At 32.2% G+C, this 19,223-nt stretch overlaps 1 protein-coding gene across 1 annotated transcript in view; it reads right to left on the reverse strand.

The window, feature by feature from the left end:
• Nucleotides 1-526: 526 nt before the first annotated feature.
• Nucleotides 527-19,223, reverse strand: part of TRHDE (thyrotropin releasing hormone degrading enzyme) — a 385,264-nt gene continuing 366,567 nt past the window's right edge. Inside the window, exons 16-19 of the mRNA XM_012738835.2 lie at nt 14,648-14,815; nt 14,000-14,140; nt 10,531-10,612; nt 527-5,058 (exon numbers count right to left, since the gene is read on the reverse strand). Coding sequence (XP_012594289.2) covers nt 4,915-5,058; nt 10,531-10,612; nt 14,000-14,140; nt 14,648-14,815 — 535 coding nt within the window. The 3' untranslated portion in view covers nt 527-4,914. The remainder of the gene's footprint in view (nt 5,059-10,530; nt 10,613-13,999; nt 14,141-14,647; nt 14,816-19,223) is intronic.

Raw genomic sequence — 19,223 nt, forward strand, 5'->3', positions numbered from 1 at the left:
TCTATAAAATGTTTCACTCTTTACTTACATGGCATAAAAAAGTGTGTGATTACATGAAAGTTGACCCGTGCAGAGGCAAGTGAAAGCACTTATCTTAGACTGTATCTACACACAGCAGCTCCATTGAAAATGGAACTTCAAGTAAATTAAGCCGTTGCAGTCCATCTACAGTTCTAAGCAGAAAGAGAAAAATACTTCTCTGACCTTATTGCTAAGCAAAAGGAAAGCTCTGACTAGACTATATGTCTCCTCCACATGCAAAGACAGAGGTTTAACCTCCTCTTTGTGGCCCACTGGTGAAAAGCTTTGCAATTCATTCTCCTTTTTTTCACTTATTTTTCATGTCTCATTGGCTGGAGTATCTGTTAATTACCTGCTATAGCTTAAAACCCACTACACAAGACACTAATGTGAAACGTTTTGATGAAAACCTTTTAAAGAATGTATGAAGTCACCTTGTTAAGAAATGAGTGGTAAACCAGAATGCACTAATTAACATTTCTTTCAAATGATCCAATGACAATGATGAAGTGAGCTAAAAATATTTATTCAAATCTCCTGTGTATAGACACTGGTCGATATGGATAAACATATTTTCATTCAGGCTGGAGGCAAATTAGTGACTAATTTGAGCCATACAAGGCTTGGGTTTTCAGAGTTTTGAATCCCAACTAATACCATTAATTAATTATGTAAACTGATAACAACTCAAGCCTCAGTCTATTCTTTGATAAATTAGATCTAATGACATTTTGCAGGGTTGTTAATTGAGATGACACCTATGAAATGCTTGGCATTTAGTAGACACTCAAATTTTGGTTCCTTCCCCATATCCTAACTCATTTAACATTAACACAACACAAAAAACTTAAGTGGGAACAAAATAAAGCAGGAGTCATTTTGTTTTTCTTTTTTCTCAGTGCAGTAATACATGAAGAAAGAATATCCAAAAGATAAATATCTTCAAAAGACTATCCTTAATCTGTTAAATATTCAAAACAAAAGCCATTAAAGTGCCATGTTTTCAAAATCTGGGGTAAAAATCATACGGCCTACTAGTAGTGCCAGTTTGTGAAAAACCTATTTAACAAATAAAATGTATGCAATGGCACACATTAGTATATTTAACATTAGAACATATATTTTAACAACTGTTTAAAACTTCATCTAAACTTTAAAATAAAATTTTAAAATTTTAAAATAAAATAAAAAATAAAAACTACTAGAGTATATTTTTTAGACTTTTCCTGAATCCATATCATATTAAACAAAATATTTTATTTTTTAAAAAACTTATTCATTAATTCAAAGCAATTAAACTAAAGGCTACTCTTATATAATTAAAATTTGGAATTCTAGAATAATTTACAAGAACATGTTAACACTCAAGTTCACATATACTGATTTGAACAAATAAATTACTGCCTAGGATAAGTATCATTGGATCTGCTTTAAAGAATATATAATTAACTTAAAATTAATACATTGTAAATATACAAGTAGTATGCTAAAACCATTTTAGAAAACTTGATCTGTTTTTTCATAAGTAGACTAGACATTCTTCCTGCAACTTACTGCTACTACTAAATTGCTTGAAAGGTTTTTCTTAAGGGCAAATTCTATTCCAATTCCAATTATTAGAGTTTAAACTATACTATTTTGTTATAATTTCAAAATGTTACATATTTCTGTAAAATACAATTAAGTGCTGTGAAATCAAACAATGAAAATTATACTAAGTACCATACAAGTTTTGAGAACTAGTGTATAAAAATAGTTGCATAATTTTATATATACCTAAAATCATTTACTTCTTCTGTGTAGCACATAATTATTTTTCATGTTGCCCTTATTCTGACTGGTCCATTATTTCTTTATGGTTTTTTCATTTATTTTGATGTAAATTACTTCAGGCCTTATTCATCTTTGCCTTCCATAAGCAAATTTATTTTGTTTGTGTTAGGAGTCAAATAAAATATGTAAAAGTTTTTTGAAAATGAAATATATTTTATAAATACATGGCATAACCTTAATTACCTTGTAAGATATTATAGTTATGATATTTGTAAATTATACTATTATAAAAATCTGAATCCTGTGATATGACTAGAATAATAGTTCTAGAAACAATAAAAACCAAGGTGAGTTTTAAGGCCCAGCTAAATTACATGTTAGTGACACTCAATAATATACCTAGTATTGTAGATATTAGCCTTGGAGATTGAGATTGTATATTTTAAAAACTTCAAATATTATAAGAAGATTTTTTAAAAAATGGGGATTTTATTTACCAATTACCTGGAGATGTTGAATACTTAATGTGGTAAATAATTTAGTCCTTTCTAATTGAATCCAAGTTTTGCTCTTATACATATATTGGCATAGTAAATTTTTAAGACTGTTGGACACTTCCAACAATTTGTTATTTCATGCATACATATGATTTGTAAAACAGACAAAGAAGAGAGAAAAGATAAAAACTCTAAGTAGAAAATAGAATTTTATAACTATATTTTACAGAATATTCCAAGAGATATCATTGGTTATTTTATTATTTTGAAAATATTACTTATTTAAACAACTAAAAAATGTTAAAGATAATTTCAACATTGGAAAGGATAAATTATTGAAAAATATGTAGAACAAAAATGTCATCTCAATGTCATTGATATCGCTATACTGTTGAACAAATACTATATGAGGTATTGAACATTGCACATAATTATACACTTAAGATTTGATATTGTAGCTAAATCAGTTGTTCAAGGCCACTAACATACTGAAAGAGGATTACAATTATTAACACTGGGGAGGAAAAAAGAACTATAAAAATGGTTCTAACTCAAATCTAGAAATGGTAATTTTACTCAAAACAAAAAGCCACAACTACTAAGAATTTTCAGTAATTCATGACACAAAACAAGACATCCACCTCTAATTTTTTATCTTTTCTATTACATGGACTTAGTTGGTGATATTATGCATGTTTTATACCTGCACAGGAGTGTGATATTTATTATTGTTATGTTTTAGAACTTTTCCCTTTAATTAAGAATTTCATAAATGTGATGTGTGTAGCTGGATTTTATCCTTTCTGATAGGTGGGATAACTTTTAGATTTTATACTAAGCATTACCATATCTTCTTTACACCACATGGAATACTTAAAATGAATGTATTTGAATTGGATGAAGTGCTGAAAAATCAGGTAGGAGTAATAGGTATTAACTGCTTAAATAATAAAATTCAATTTGGGGTTGTACTTATTCTATGGATTAGAAAATTGCTCTCTTTTCTACCAAATTAAAATAATTCTATGGCTCCAGTTTCTAAAAACTTTAATTTATTTTTCAGTATTCATTGACTATTAGTGTTAGAATATATTTGTTTCAATGATTTGCAAGATTTGGAGGAAAAGAAAATCTCAGGAAGATAGAAAGTGTTCCACAAATATTTGGCTTATGTATAGTAGTTGTATTGGTAATTTATAATGGCAAACTTAAAATATGTTAATTTTGAAGGATCTAAGCAATGTTTGAGGAGCTGGCCTACTGGGTGAGAATACCATTTAAAAACATTTATGTTACGCAACACACAGCCATGAAAATGGTTATTCAAAATTCCCAGGTAGAACAGAGTTGTCAGTGCCAAAAGAAAAGTTTTGTACATTAACACAAGAAAAGTAACTTTTCATCTTAAGGGATAGAACAACTGGCATCAAAGGCTATTAAATGTTGATAGACCCAGTTGAGGTATGGCTGCTTAATAGAGGATTAGAGCAATGCAGACAGAAAGACCAACACATGGAGAATTTTTAACTCTCTTGACTACCCCAAATAAGGTGGGAAAACAAGAGGGAAAAATAAACACTTTCTCAGCACTGATAATTATAAGTTTACACTGTTGTTTCATGCAATAGGAAGTCTGACCAAAAATGATGATAGAATCTATATGCAAGGATGCTACTTTGGAGAATTAGAAGAGTAGTTAATTTATACATAAGTTTTGTTTGAATTCATCTTCATGTAGTAGAATAGACCATTGTTCAAGAAGTAGATGGAAAATCCATAATTCTTGAGAAACTTAGGCAATAGGAAGGATAATGTTGAGATAAATTCTTCTAAGCTTTTTCCAAGTCCTTATAAATTTATAAAAAGAAATAAATTTTCTTTGATCTGAAGAGATTCTTTGCACATGTACAGTGTACAACATACTATATACATACGGGGCTTCCCTATGTACATATACATATGCATACACTATCTATATGCCTTTTTAAATGTATACACAGCTTCAACTCAGAAAATGAGTTAGCAACCATATTAATCATTGCCAGACAATCCAAGTGCTGAAATAAGTGACATTGATCACTTACGGGGCTACTTTACCTCTCACATTGCTCAAGACTGAAAATAATTCCCTTTTTTAGTTTTTCTACCATTGCAACACTGATTGTCATATGTAATTTTTGTGCTTTTGTATAATGCCCATCCTGGATGTAACATATATTCACAAACAACATTGGACATTTTAAACAAGCATGCTGGAACACAGGCAGGACCATACATCCATGCACAGAATATTCTGAATATGTTTTTCCAAACTGACTGCAACATCGACATGCATCACTATCATATTTGGTCCTGTACAGCAATGAATGTACAGCTGAAGCAATCATGGCTAGTTTCACTTGCAAGATTTTCTTTAGAGAAGAACACCCAGTAGAGAAACAAAACAGAATGAATGAAACAAATAAAAATATCCCTCAAAACCAAAAAGTTAAAAAAAAAAAATTCCTCCCACATGTTAACACTGAAAATCTGGCCATTTTCCATGTAAAACATTTTCCTCATTCCACATTAAAGCAGGTCTTCTCACGAAATTCTGAGTTGAGTTGTTTATAAGAGACATGTATTAGTGTCTCAGAGCTTTTCCTAACCATTGGAAAAGCTCATCTTGATACAGCATTTTCCAGCGCACATTGGCTTCAACAGTTTCCACAGCTCGTGTGAAGGAAGCAGCAGCTACGCCGTCGTAGCTCTTCATGAAGTTCTTTAGCTGAAAACCAAAATTTTTAAACGGTAAATCCATATGTCTTAAAATGAAGTCATCTTCAACATGTATGAACAAGAATCTATTTTAAACAAAGTGCCACAATCGCTACAGAAGGTATCTTTAATATTGTCGAGTGAGCTTGGTAATGAAATGAAATATAACAGATTGTGTCAATTAGATGTGATGTAATTGATTTGGAACAGAAACAAAAAAAGAATGGACATTACAATCTAAATAGCTCCAAATTCAGCTTCATGTTTCATGAATAGACATTAAAACAGACATCTTTGATTTATCTTTTCAAAATAGGTTGATGGGATTGTGGCAAAGACTAGTTATAATTGCAAGGCATATACAGTGTATGAAGTAACCTTAAAAACTAAATATTCACTTTCTGTTTGTAGAGAGAAAATTATTCCTCATCTTCTCCAAGTAAGTAGTATAGGGCTTGACACTCTCTTTAATGTCAAGGGATTATCAAAATTATTGGGTGGGTGGGGGGGAAATGGTGCTATGAAAATTGAATGACATTGCAATCACCTGAGTAACTCGACTTAGAATAAAGGAAGAATATGGCCTCATTTAGCTAGAGAATTTGAGTATTTAAGTCATATTTTTAAATGTTTTGTCATTGTTTTTATTAATATAAGATTTTATTCAGAGAGTTCACATACTCTGGGAATACTCAGTGATTTTACTTCAAAATTAAATACTAGCAGTTTTTCTTTTCTGTTCGACATTTTCTTAAGAAACTGGCAATGGATCGACAATTGTGATGCTAATAGACAAATGTGAAAAAAATCAACTTGCAACACAGAAACATTATGTGGCATAATTAGTGTGGGGTGTGATTCATCACGCGGTGGCGCCACATGGAGGCTGTGGCAGGAGGGAAAAGAATCACATCAAGATTGGCTCAGGGGCAGGGAGAAACACTGGTGTTGGTAGGGGGGTGTTCAAAATGTAGTTCATTGTACCTTTCTGGATTAAATTAGAAATTAGTCCATGGAGAGCTTGGTTTGCTTATGACAGTGTTACTTTGATTACATGATACTTTGATTACATGATACTGATGGCTTTTCTCAAAGTTTATCCTCTACTCTCCTAAAAAGCCCTCTGCCCAGGAGCATTAACAGTAGATAACCGTATCTCAGAGCTATTATATATCCTTTGGAAGACTTCAAAATCACTGTGCTTTTATAGCTAATATTTGAAATAGCCAATGCATAACAAAGAATTATCTGTGCTGTCCTTAAAACTGATTTGACATTTGATCAAATTCACACATATTAAGGAAACAGGAGGAAGGGAAAAGATTGGCATTTATTATCTTCATTATTCCAAGAATCAGGCCACAAATACATATATATTTGTACATATATATAAAATATATATACACACATATATGAAAATCATAATTTTAAACTTTGATTAACACAATAATACATTTATATTTATATATTTATATTCAGACCCATTCGGTCTATATCCTTAAAGCAACAAATAATGCATTTTATCTGGTTTGAATTTTTTGTTTGTTTTATTACAAAAATATAACATTACAATGGCATTATTTACATATTATATGTCAATCAGGAAAAAAATTATATCTACTCCTTTTAAAATATGTTCTGCTTTATTACATTCTTTCCCAGGTAGTCACTGAATACATCAAGTAGTGATAAATGACCCTTTGGCAACTTTAACTCTGAGGAGCATGCCCTTGGCCTCTTTATGAGATAGATGGCAAGCCGGCCTGAACACATGGAGTAAAACTCTTAAGTCCTCCTTCAAGGCAAACTATGGGTTGAAATATGAATGTGTTATTGACACAAGGATAGTAGGTCAGATTATCCTGCAAGAGAATTCTCAATAGAAAATGTAACTGGTGGATCTCTAGAGATTCATTTCTTAAATCACTATTTAAGTGCACTGAATACATCCCTCGTGAGCTCAGAGAGCCTGGGGTGACTCATAAGCATCTTAAGAGGAGCTTATTCATCAGAACACATCTGGCCCACTTTCCACAGTTGCCATAAATTGATCTTATGCCCCATCTTCCTCCACAGCTCTAATGGCAAACGTGCGGTCAGAGCAGCCATCTTGCTAGTCCTAGAGCGTGCTCACAGCACCCTGCTGCACTGAGAGAGCTCACAGTAGATAGATGGAAGACATTTAGCATTCCAGTTTGCTTATTTCTCCAGCTCTCTGATAGGTTTTCTGCTGCCATTAATTATTTTTTATTGTGTCTCCTAAATATTTGTACTATGTTATGCTTTTATTTTAACATGTTGCAAGTTAGACACTTTAAAAAATAACATTTAGTAAGATAGCAGTGTCTTTTGTGCTCTCTGATCTTCTTAGCATAAAACTTCTAGGTATGTCTGTTAATTTCTCTATTTAAAAAGATTTTAGCATTTTAAAAAACATTATTTCAGGGTACCCTCGACCTCAACATTGTAAAATGAACTTTTTAGGGTAAATTGCAAAACATAATATACTTAGTAAGCATATAAATGAATAGAATTAGTTATGGCCCTATTATGAGGTTTCTATCTTCTATTTTAAAACTGTAAATGGGATGTCTGTGATGCACAGGATCTATGTTCCTCTACAACAGTGCTATATATTAGGTATAAGGGGCAGAAAAATAGATGTGTAAAAGGATTGGTTAATGGGCATTAGTGTGGAAAAATGATAATGACCCTCTGAAGTTCCACGAGATTGTATCTCCATTAGTTTAAAATTAAGGAAATGATAGATTGCCTTGTAGAGAAATATTGTTCAAATTGCTAGAGCTATGTAATTAAAAGGAAATTTTAGTTTCAGGTACCAGAATGCAGTCTTGGGGAAGGGACCAGGGAACAATATAAGTTTCTCTGCTGAATGCACCCTAAGCTGGTGTGGATCATTAAAATCTCAAATGAGTTTTCAGAATTCGTAAAGATGCTGATTCTCTTTTGATCTATAAACCCCTGGATATTAGAATTTGCCTATCTAAAGGGAACACATTGGGTTTTCTGCTTATGGGGCTCATGAGTTATGGCAGTAGGCAACTAAATTTTCCTCAGCCCTTTCCTTTTAAGAAAGGGGAATTATTATCAATACAAACCAAAGACCCACCCCACCTGACAAGAGTGTTCCCCAATCCTATAGATGATGATTAGATGATAAAAGTATTAAAAAGCCTCAGGCAGAAAATATTAAACTATAAAGTCAGAGCAAGGAACTCCTTAGTGAAGGGATTCATCACTCATTCCACTGAGAGTTTGTATTGTGAAGTTAGCTGCTTTGCAGATAATGAAATAAAAGCCACAGTTTAGTTTCAGTTTTGGAATTGCACTTTTCATGATGGGCACATGTTGAAACATCTAAAATGGCAATTAAAGTGTAAAAAAATTAAATATATAAGTGAGATGTGTAAGACAAAATGGTCAGTATGTGATAAAATCAATTAACCACTTCGGTCCAAGCGTCGACTATAGTCGATAGCCACAGATGAACGTGCATGGCTGAGCGTCAACTTTAGCTGACAGCCAAAAGCTTTTACTTTTACAGCTTTTATGTCTGCAGTTGCAGTGTGTATGTTCAGCTAATAAGTTACTACAAATCTGTGACCTTTTAACAAGTCCTTAGTAGGAGCTATAGTTATTTTCCTAAAGCTGCCTGTAAAGTAAAACATGCTTTCAGTGCTTTAAAGCTTTCCTCATCACACAAGAGCAATACAGATTCGTTCGTCGTCAATGCACAGCACAAACTATGGTGTGGACTATGAGTGCCGGCTGTGGGCAAGGTTTCGCGGCTGGTGAGCACCGTACTGAAGTGGTTAAATGTCCATTTAGAAGATTTTTTTTTTCCTATGGCCTGGGTATTACTAAGTCAAGGGAAATATAAAGGCAGACAGAGTTAGAGGAAAAAGGGAAGAAGGAAGAAGGGAGAGGGCATAGGAGAGAGGTGGGGAGAAGAGGGGCAGAGAAGAGAAAAGAGGGGAGGGAGTATGAAGGGCGCAAAAAGGAGGGAAGAGGAGAGGGAAAGGGGGAGGGATCTTTCACTTCTGTGTTCACTTCAATGGCTGCACTGGTTGTGACTAAATAAGTAAGCCTTTCATTCTCAGATTATTGAATGTAACATCATGAAATTAAAAGTACTTCATTTAAATACAGAGCAAATTAGAAGGAATCATCAATTTAATTGCTCTTACTTTCTGTTTCCTATGGATATGAAAAAAGTCCTTTCCATTTAGCTTCCTTTATTAATAAAATATAGTAAAAAGTGTTCTGGGGCTTTCAAAACTAAATCCTTCAGGGTTGGGAACACACATAGCAGGGATAAAAGCTGAATTTCAAATCATTACAATCAGAGACTTAGCTTAGCTTAGCTTATGGTGTGAAAGAATCCAACTTAGTGCATGGGGGATGATCATAGGAAACAGCAATATTAGAAGATATTAAGGATGGTGCCAGGGTGGATGCTGCTAGGGGAATGCTGCATGCTGTGATTAGCTTTGGGTCACAGCATAAGGCATTCTGTCAGGGAAAACTGAAGAAGCCATGATTCTCAATGCCAAATATCAGCTGTATTTTATAATGGAAAAGAGCAGCAGAGGAAAAGGCAATAGGATCTTTGAAGCCCAACTCATTGTGATCAGTTAAAAGAATCTATATTTCACTCCGCTTTCCTGCCTACTTATTCCTTCCTATTTCTCATCTCTTATATATGAGTGATGTGAACTAATGGTAAAACAAACAAACAAACAAATCCCCAAACCTAGGTGGTTTAAATTTCCAGAGAAATAAACCAGAAAGAACATAAAAAGGAAATGTTATATACTCTGCTACCTGAACACTACTCCTTAAAAAATCAAGTTTATTTTCATTCATAAAATTCATTTGTGATTGTACCAAGCAGAGTTTTAAGACAAACTATTAATGTTGATATGTATTGCTAGATATGTTTCCTTTTATGCATATGAATTTGTTCCGTTTAACAAGCTAGATAGCATGAAGCATTATTATTATGTCCAGTTATCCATTATCTATTTAGGACTCACCACAAAGCAGTAACACTAATGTTCTATACATCAACATCAACCTCAATCCTTTATATGAATACTGAGTCACTGATGGGACTAAATTAGATTCATAGAATCATTTGAAGAGCAGCTGACTGGCTCAATGATTTCTGAAGTGAATTTTGTATCTCCAGGTTCGAAAATCATTGCATTCAAACAATTTTTGCAGGCACTTAATGTTTAATATGTTAGAAATATCTTCGCAGATAATGAATTCAGTCAAGTCTCTAATATGGAGATGTGGGATGTGTGTGTGTGTGTATACGTTTGTATGTGTGTATACGTGGTGTGTATGTGTATAAAAGGGATGAATGTGAATCTGCTGGAAAGAAATGGTTGAAGTAAATGAATAATTTCATATGTTTATAAACAAAAAGAATTAGAACTTAGTTTCAAATATTTACCTCTTTGAGTTCACCTTCAGTATTAAGAAATTCTGTGACTCCACTGATAAGTTTGGAATTCATAAATAATGCTTCTCCATACCTTAAAAGATAAAAAAAAATAGTCTTACTGTCAATACAGGTAGCAGTTTAAAAGATATTACCATAAATATTTCTTAGAGTTTTTCTCAAGGGTTCCATTGACCAATGTTGTCAGAGACTGCCAGATCTCTGAGCATTCAAGGTGGTTTCTCTGGGGAATTAAGGAGGTGAAAAGAGAGAGGTGTGGCTATGGGATACCATCAGATCTCACTTGATTTCGTTCTCAGTATTTCAGAGTAGTCTAAGTTGTGGTAGTTTTTTTTTTTTTTTTTTTAAAAGGAGGTCCTCTAATCAGATTTAGGGACTATTAGCATATTTCTAAGCAAAGGGCTGAGAAAGAAATATTTTAAAATTTTCAGCTATAAAGTAACCTAACTCTATGTAAAGGAAAAAGATCCCAACAAAAGAAAGGACTGCAAGACCAACTTGGGCATCATCACTATGTCACACAGAACTTTTGGTCCACTCAGTTATAATTGACATTTGCATTTTCCTATTTCATTCTTAGAAACTGAGCCAAATTTCTCAAAAATGCTCCCCCAAATATTAGCTTTTTTGTTCATGTGGGTATTAAAATAAAATATCTAGTCATTGATTTGAATGATATAATCCTTGTACCACAGATACAATTACTTGACTTTGATACAGGCAAATAACGACTTGTGCCAGCAAGATGGAAAGAATTCTCATTCTACTGATTTTTCCTTAATATGTTAAAGATACCTATCACAGGCTATCATACTCTTAGAACTAAAGTAAGTACACTAAAAATAAGACTCTGGGATTTTAGAAGCAAAGGTCCAGCCAGTATTATGAGAGGTTTTCTAATACTTCCCTAATATGAGATTTTAAGTAACTTAGATTCTGGAGAATTGAGTTTTCTCATCAATAAAATGAGGGGACTGAACTGGATGACCATTGTGATTTGTTATAATTCTACCATTTAATTATTTCGTGGGAAAAAAGTTAACTAATTTGTTACTTAACAAACAAATGAGCATTCAATAACAATATAAATAAACATCAGTAATCAGTATATGGTTACAAAAGTGGCTTACTTATCTAGAAAACAATTCTTTTTTTAAGAGAGTGTCAACTGTTTCTACTTATACTGTCACGTGAAGATGAATAAGGCACAATCCCTTCCTTAAAGGTATTCTATTGTCCAGTTGAAGAGCTAGGCATATAAACAGATAATTTTCATTTAATGTGGCTAAATGCAGTGATGATAAAATTACACAAAGTGCTCAGAGAAGGTCTTTTTAGCTGTGGGGTCTTGAAAATGGCTTCCAGGAGATAATGGCATCTAGATTGAGTATGAAGAAGTTCTGAACAGCAGGAAAGAAAGTAATTTTAGGCAGAGGACCAACATAAACAAAGACAAAGAGGTGTGAAATGACATGGTATGTGCAGACAACTTTAAGCAGTTTGATATTAAGAGGTCATAATTTGTGAGGCAGGGGATAGAAGAACAAGAGACTGAGGAGTTATGCAGAGAACATATTAAGTAGCTTAGATTGTAAGTGTGACACAGAAACATTAAAAGTTTTACAACAGGGAAAACACATCTGCTTTTCAGAAAGATTCTTGGAACAAAGGGAAGGGTCTAATGTGTATGTGTGTAGTGGTAAGTATAATTATAGATGCAGAAAGACAAAGGCTATTGTAAGGTACTAGCAAGAGTTGAGAACCTGCAGTAGAGAAGGGGTAGCAGGAAAAGTAAGGATGAATTCAAGAAATATTTAGGAATTAATAAATCGACAAGACCTCAAGGCTAAATATTATATATAGCCAGAGAAAAGGAGAAGCCTATGTAGACTTCTAGGTGTTTGGTTTGAGTGATCAGTCAGATCACAAATTTACTGAGAAAGAGGACAAGGGGAAAATCATGGATTTAGCTTTTCAGGCATACTCCAAAAGAGGAGCTCCATGGGCAATTGTCTATCATGGGGTGAAGCTTAGGTGAGATGTCTCAGTTAGAGACATAGACTTGGGAGAGATTGAAACCATGAGAGTAGATGACAACTAAAATCAGGAAGAACCTACAGAGTGGGCAGAAAATAGTACCTTGGACAGAGCCCCCATGAACTCTGATGTTCAAGGATTAACAGAGGAATAGGAGCAGATGAAGATGCTCCTATTTCTCAAGATAAACACTATCATATTTGTAGATAACCTGAAACCTTAACCTTCCTGCCTTTTGGATAGAGATCATAAACTCTCAGTGAGATAAAATAGGCATACCAAGAAGAAAACATTTTTTGTAAGGCAATAAATAATATATGCCTATATATGCATTGCATTGAACTCTGAACTACAACACCACTCTTGAAAGAAACTGTGTATTGCTAGATATTTGAAATTTTTAAGTGAAATGCTTATATACATTAATTTTACCTTAAGTGTATGACTATTCACTCAGATCCATAACAAAGCAAGCTCTAATATTCCAATTATTCTAATTTCTGAACTGAAAATATAAAAAAAAGTCAATATATCTCATAAGAATATCAGTGCTTTTTGACAATGAAATGTCTGTAGATAGAAATGTGTTTTGATATGGTAATCCATTCCAATTAAACTCATCATACCAGGGCAACTGATAAAGGTGTGCTTAAAATAATAAAGTTTATATATCAGCTTTTAAGAGAAAGAACAGTAGGTCTGCTTACTGTCCAGGAACATTTAAGGTAGAGAAAAACATGAAGCATCTACATGCTGTATAATAAATTTAATTTTAAAAGACCTTAGAGATTATCAGAGTAATAAATTAGCATGTATTATAATATATTTAAATACATAATGAAATATTTTTTAAAATTGAGGCTAAAGAATTCTCAGCATGAAACAAGATGTCCTGGGAATAAATTTTACTGCAACTGGAAACATGCATTGATTCAAATGATTAATGTTCCTTCTCTACATTATGGTTTTATTATAGGTGTTTTATGATATTCATATTTAAAAAAAATTTAAAACAATTCTACAGAAGTAATTAAAGTTTTCTTGTTATAATACCTTTGTACATGATTTATAAATTATTTTTCTATAACATGTTCAATCTATAGAGAAATTATGATATGATTTGTTCAACATTGCACAGTTTGATACATTCTCCAGAAAAGTTGCTTGGCTAAATCTTTTGCATTTTCCACATTTCCACATATAATTAATTAAGGAAATCAATCTTTAATGCATGAATAATGTTATAGAATCATTAAAATAATTCTTAGTTTCACAGGAGTGGCAAGCCCATCTTGGTTGAATATTTTAAAATCTAATCTTATTGTACATATCTTAGATGTAACACAAAAGTTGGCCCTTTATTCCTCATATGTCAGCTTTAATTTACTCACTCATGTATGAATGATTAAATTATTATTTCTACCTGGTATTTAATATCTTCCATTTATCTCTGAAAAACTTCCAGGCAAGGTCTCGGCCATGTGGATTTCGAGCTACATGGATTATGACATCGATTGCATCTTGATCCAGAACCACCTCAGAATTCAGTGACAGATTTAGAAGCCTATAAGAATAGAATTGTGGAGAAGTGTTTAGTCTAATAACTTAAACATTTTTATAATCTTACTAGAATTATATGATCTAGTTTGTCATATTCTTCAAAGGAGTAGTTCAGTGCAAACTTTACTATTATAAATTTATCAATAGAACAAATTTCTGTTCATAAAAGAGGATCAAACTCATAGTATTTTAATTAAATAGATTAATTCAACTCTAAAAATCTTGTGGATGGAGAAATCATAATTCTGATCCGATAATGCAAATTCTTTATAGCAAACACTTCATCTTATAATGAAATATTTTCTTACATATGTATATAAATCATATAAAATAATTAGTCATTAAGATATAATCTCTCTTTAGTCATGCTAGCATGGCAGTCTTATCTGTAGGAAGATATATTTTAAGATAACTAACATATAATCAAGAAAACAAAAGCAACTTCAGAGCAATTTGATTAACAGGGAATACTTACATTGCACAAATAAATTTAGAAAATGAATTGGCCTACCTATTTAGTAAATTTCTGTCATCACTGCAAGTTAAGGCCTCCAATAATATTTTCTTCTCAGAAATTGCTGTGGTAGAGTGGAATTTCATCCATATGAATTCCCAGACGTCCTCATCCAGTAGTGACACTCCTGTACAGTAGACGATGTCTCTAACATTTAGTGGTATTCTAAAGAAGCAACCCATGGTGGTTTTCTGTTAATCAAAAGCTTCATAGTATTGAAAATAAAGACGGATGTTGCTATACTACAGTCAGTTTTTAAAAAGATAATTTTGTTAATTCGATTTTACCTAAAAGAGAATGATACTCTATAGTAATAATATTCAAATATATGGTTGACTGACTGAATAAAATAATGCCTTTATTCAAAGGTTGTTTTGAATGTAATTTGTGTTTCCATGTTGAAACTTTGTTTATATAAAAACAGTAAAACAAAAGATTCGCAAACCAATAAAAAGAAGATAATTTTTATTTTCACCAACACTAATAGACTTAATCTCCAAAGATTTTGCTATCATAATTGGTAGACCCAAGAATAACAAGAAAACACTGGTTTGGATAAAACAGAAACATTTTCTACTACATTCTTTGGTAACTTTTTATAAAAGTATAATTTCCTGAAATACTTTCCAAATTTTGAAACCTAGAAGATCATAAATACAGATGATAAACAGATAATAAAACATAAGTAGCAAATTATGAGAAGCCAAAAAGATCTTTTCCCCATGTTTCTAAAAATGACTATTAAAATATACTAATATTTGACTTTGACTCCAAAATGCAGTATTAATATTATAGTGAGCAACCATAAGTCAATTTATTAGGCCTGGTTATTCATCAATTGTAAATTTTCATGTCGATTTTGACATAGCAATATTTTTACTAAATATTATTCCTTTAAATTTCAGTGTATACTCCACATTTACTGACTTTTTAAAATGTATTTATGAAAGAATGCTCCAATACTATGAAAAAGTTTAAAAATGTAATTCTGCTTTTTGCAATTGTCATTAGTCTACTATTAAATTTTTCATTTATAATTTGAATGGGGTTAATAATTACAAACTGCTTTCTATGGATAACAAAAAGAAATAATGGCTTTAAAAGATTTTTGGACCTCAATGATTAAAATACTTCCAATGGTCAAAGGAATATTTGGCAAACAGGAGGAAGTGTCTCAGCAACTACCAGTAAGATGATCTGAATCTCATTTTGTTAAATGGCTAAGGACTACGATCAGGGTATTATGATATTATACCAAATGTGTAGAATTGTTAAGACATATCATACAAAATTCACAGTTCCCAGGAAAGGCTAAATATATAGCATTCCATGTTTTCCTACAAATAATTAAAGTATTTGGGGAAACGTTACTTTAACTTTGCTAACTCAAGCCATTTTTCTTTGTGGTATCAGCAAACAAGAATTTTGTTCATTTGGTTGGTTTTTAAAGAAACAAAAGGAACACAGACATAGAATGAACCATTAAAGAGCATCATATCTTTCTTCTGTCTTCCATCTTGCCCTAGATCCCCTATAAAAAGTACCAATAAAAGTTTTCCCAATGATTGGTGACATGTTTTTTTCCCTGCTGTGTTTATGACCAGATTGCCACAGGGCATACCTAAAATCAGTAAGGAAAGCAATGCATTGCCACAACATTTTGAAGAGTGTGCTCAATCCTGGTAGAGACAATGTAAGATTACAAAGATGCCTCCATCTTTACCTATTTCAACAAGAAATTTAAGAGATCTTGTCTTTCTCTAAATCAACAGTTATAAAAGACAAGTCTTTTCCTCCAAATATTATAGGTTACAGAACACAACATTGAATTATTGCATGACTTTGGCCAAGAGATTGATATAAAAACTTGTAAGAAAAAAAACAATAAAATATCTACTAAAATTACTAACTTATCGATCAATGCACATTTTTATAATATTAGGTATGATAGTAACAGATTACTTTCTAAGGGAAATTATTAAGCTATTAATATATCAAAAAGAATATAAGGATAGAGTCTGTTAAGTTAGGTTTATTATCACCTATAGAACCAGTCTCCAGTATCAACAGTTTCAAGCAAAAAAGGCACACAGAAATATAAAGGAAAAATGTAGCAGCAGATATTAAACTATGATGCCTGCAAAATACTTGAGTGCCACATAGTATAGTCACCAGTAAAAGTCTATATATTAATAGTTGTTATCCAGTAGGTGCTATTGGCTGATACTGAACAATATAAGACACATATACAAATGAATAAAATGCTTTGTCCAGTCCAAAGCCCTGGACACTGGTTACTGAGGCATTAGAGATAGAAAATAACTTTTTGTGCAATACTGTGTTCCAGTTTACACATCTCATTGTATTTAGCACACATAATAGTATCTATATTATTACAATTATTTATATCTGCATTTGAATATCTTTATTATCAACTTTTTGCAGCATAGGGAGCTCCATTCTTAGGATATTTTGTACTATAAAAACTGTATTGTAAGTTGAGAATGATCTATACATGAAAATCTTTTCTATTTTTCTCAGCTTAAAGAAGGCTAATGACCATAAAAACAAGACATACTGGTTTCTGTTAGTAGTAATTATTAGATTATTATCACTGAATACTGCTTTCTCTTGCTCAATAAACCACTACATGATAGAAAGTAAAAACAATAAAAATTTTAAGTAAAAAGTAGTCAATCCTTTTTGTGTCATTTTTTTCTTTAAATTTCATTTTATTGTGGTAAGAACACCTAACATGAGTTCTACCCTCTTAACAAAATTTTAGTGTATAATACATTATTGTCAACTATAGGTAAAATGTTGTACAGCAGATCTTTAGAGATTATTCATCTTGTTTAACTGATACTTTATGCCCTATTTGTAATTAGTGAGTCCCTATTTTCCCCTCCCTCCAGCCCCTACCAACCACAATTCCACTCTTTAATGTTATGAATTTGACAATTTTAGAAATTTCATATATGTGAAATCAGAAAGTATTTGTCTTTCTGTGACTAGCTTATTTCACTTAGTATAATGCCCTCCAGGATCATCAATGTTGTCCATGTCGCACAATTTCTTTTTTAAAAAGGAATAGTATTTCATTGTATATATGTACCATATTTTCTTTACCCATCCATCTGTTCATGAACATTTAGTTTGTTTCCACTGGTTACTGTGAATAGTGCTGCAATGAATAGGGGAGCGCTAATATGTCTTTGATATCTTGATTTCTTGATTTATCTTTTGGATAAATATGCACAAATTGGATTGCTGGATCATATGATAATTCTATTTTTTATATTTTGAGAAATCGCCACACTGATTACTATAGCAGCTGCACCATTTTACATTCCTACCAGTAGTTTGCAAGGGGTCTAATTTTACCATATCCTCTGCAACACTTGTGTTCTGTTGTTTTGAAAATAGCCAACCTGAAACATAAGGTGATATCTCATTGTGGTCTCAATTTGCATTTTCCTGATGATTAGTGATTTTTTTCTTATAATTGTCAGCCATTTCTATATCTTCTGTGGACAAATATCTTTTCAATTCCTTACTCCCTTTAAAAAATCAGATTAATAGTTTTTAGTTATTGTGTTGAAAGAGTTTCTTGTATACTTTGGAGATTGACCCCTTATCTTAATGTATGGTTTGCAAATATTTTCTCCCATTCTGTAGGTTGTCTTTTCACTCTGTTGATAGTTCCTTTTGCTGTACAGAAGCTTTTTAGTTTGATGTAGCTCTACTGTTTATTTTTCCTTACATTGCCTGTGCTTCTGATGTCATATCCATGAAATCATTGCCAAGACCAATGTCATAAAGTTTCCCCCTATGTTTTCTTTTAGAAGTTTACAGTTTCAGATCCTACATTTAAATCTTCAAATCCTTTTGAGTTGATTTTTGTGTATGTTGTAATACAAGGGTCCAATTTCATTTTTTCTTTTGGGTGTGAATATCCAGTGTTCCCAGCACTGTTTGTTGAAAAGACGATCCTTTCCCTATTGTGTGTATTTGACACCATGATTGAAGAAGAGCAATTGACCATATATGTGTGGACTTATATGTGGGCTCTCTATTTTGTTCCATTGATCTATACATCTGTCTTTATGCCAGTACAATACTATTTTGACTACTGTAGCTCTGTAACATATTTTAAAATCAGGAAGTGTGATGCCTCTAGCATCATTCTTCTTTCTCAAGATTGATTTTGCTTTTCATGGTCTTTTGTGGTTCCATATGAATTGTAGAAATCTTTTTTCTATTTCATTAAAAAATGTCATTGGGTTTCTGACAGGGATTTCATTGAATCTGTAGATGACTTTGGGTAATATTAACATTTTACAAATATTAATTCTTCCAGTCCATGAACATGGGATTTTTTCCATTTGTGCCTTCTATTATTTCTTTCAACAATGTTTTTAGTTTTTAGTATACAAATCTTTTTTTTTTTTTTTTTTTTAATTTTGAGATAGGGTCTCACCCTGCCACCCAGGATAGAGTGCATATCATAGCTCACTGTAACTTCAAACTACTGGGACCAAGAAATCCTCCTGCCTCAACTTCCCTAGTAGTA

Source organism: Microcebus murinus, chromosome 10 (assembly GCF_040939455.1).
Source record: "Microcebus murinus isolate Inina chromosome 10, M.murinus_Inina_mat1.0, whole genome shotgun sequence".
In the NCBI taxonomy this organism is placed as follows: Eukaryota; Metazoa; Chordata; class Mammalia; order Primates; family Cheirogaleidae; genus Microcebus; species Microcebus murinus.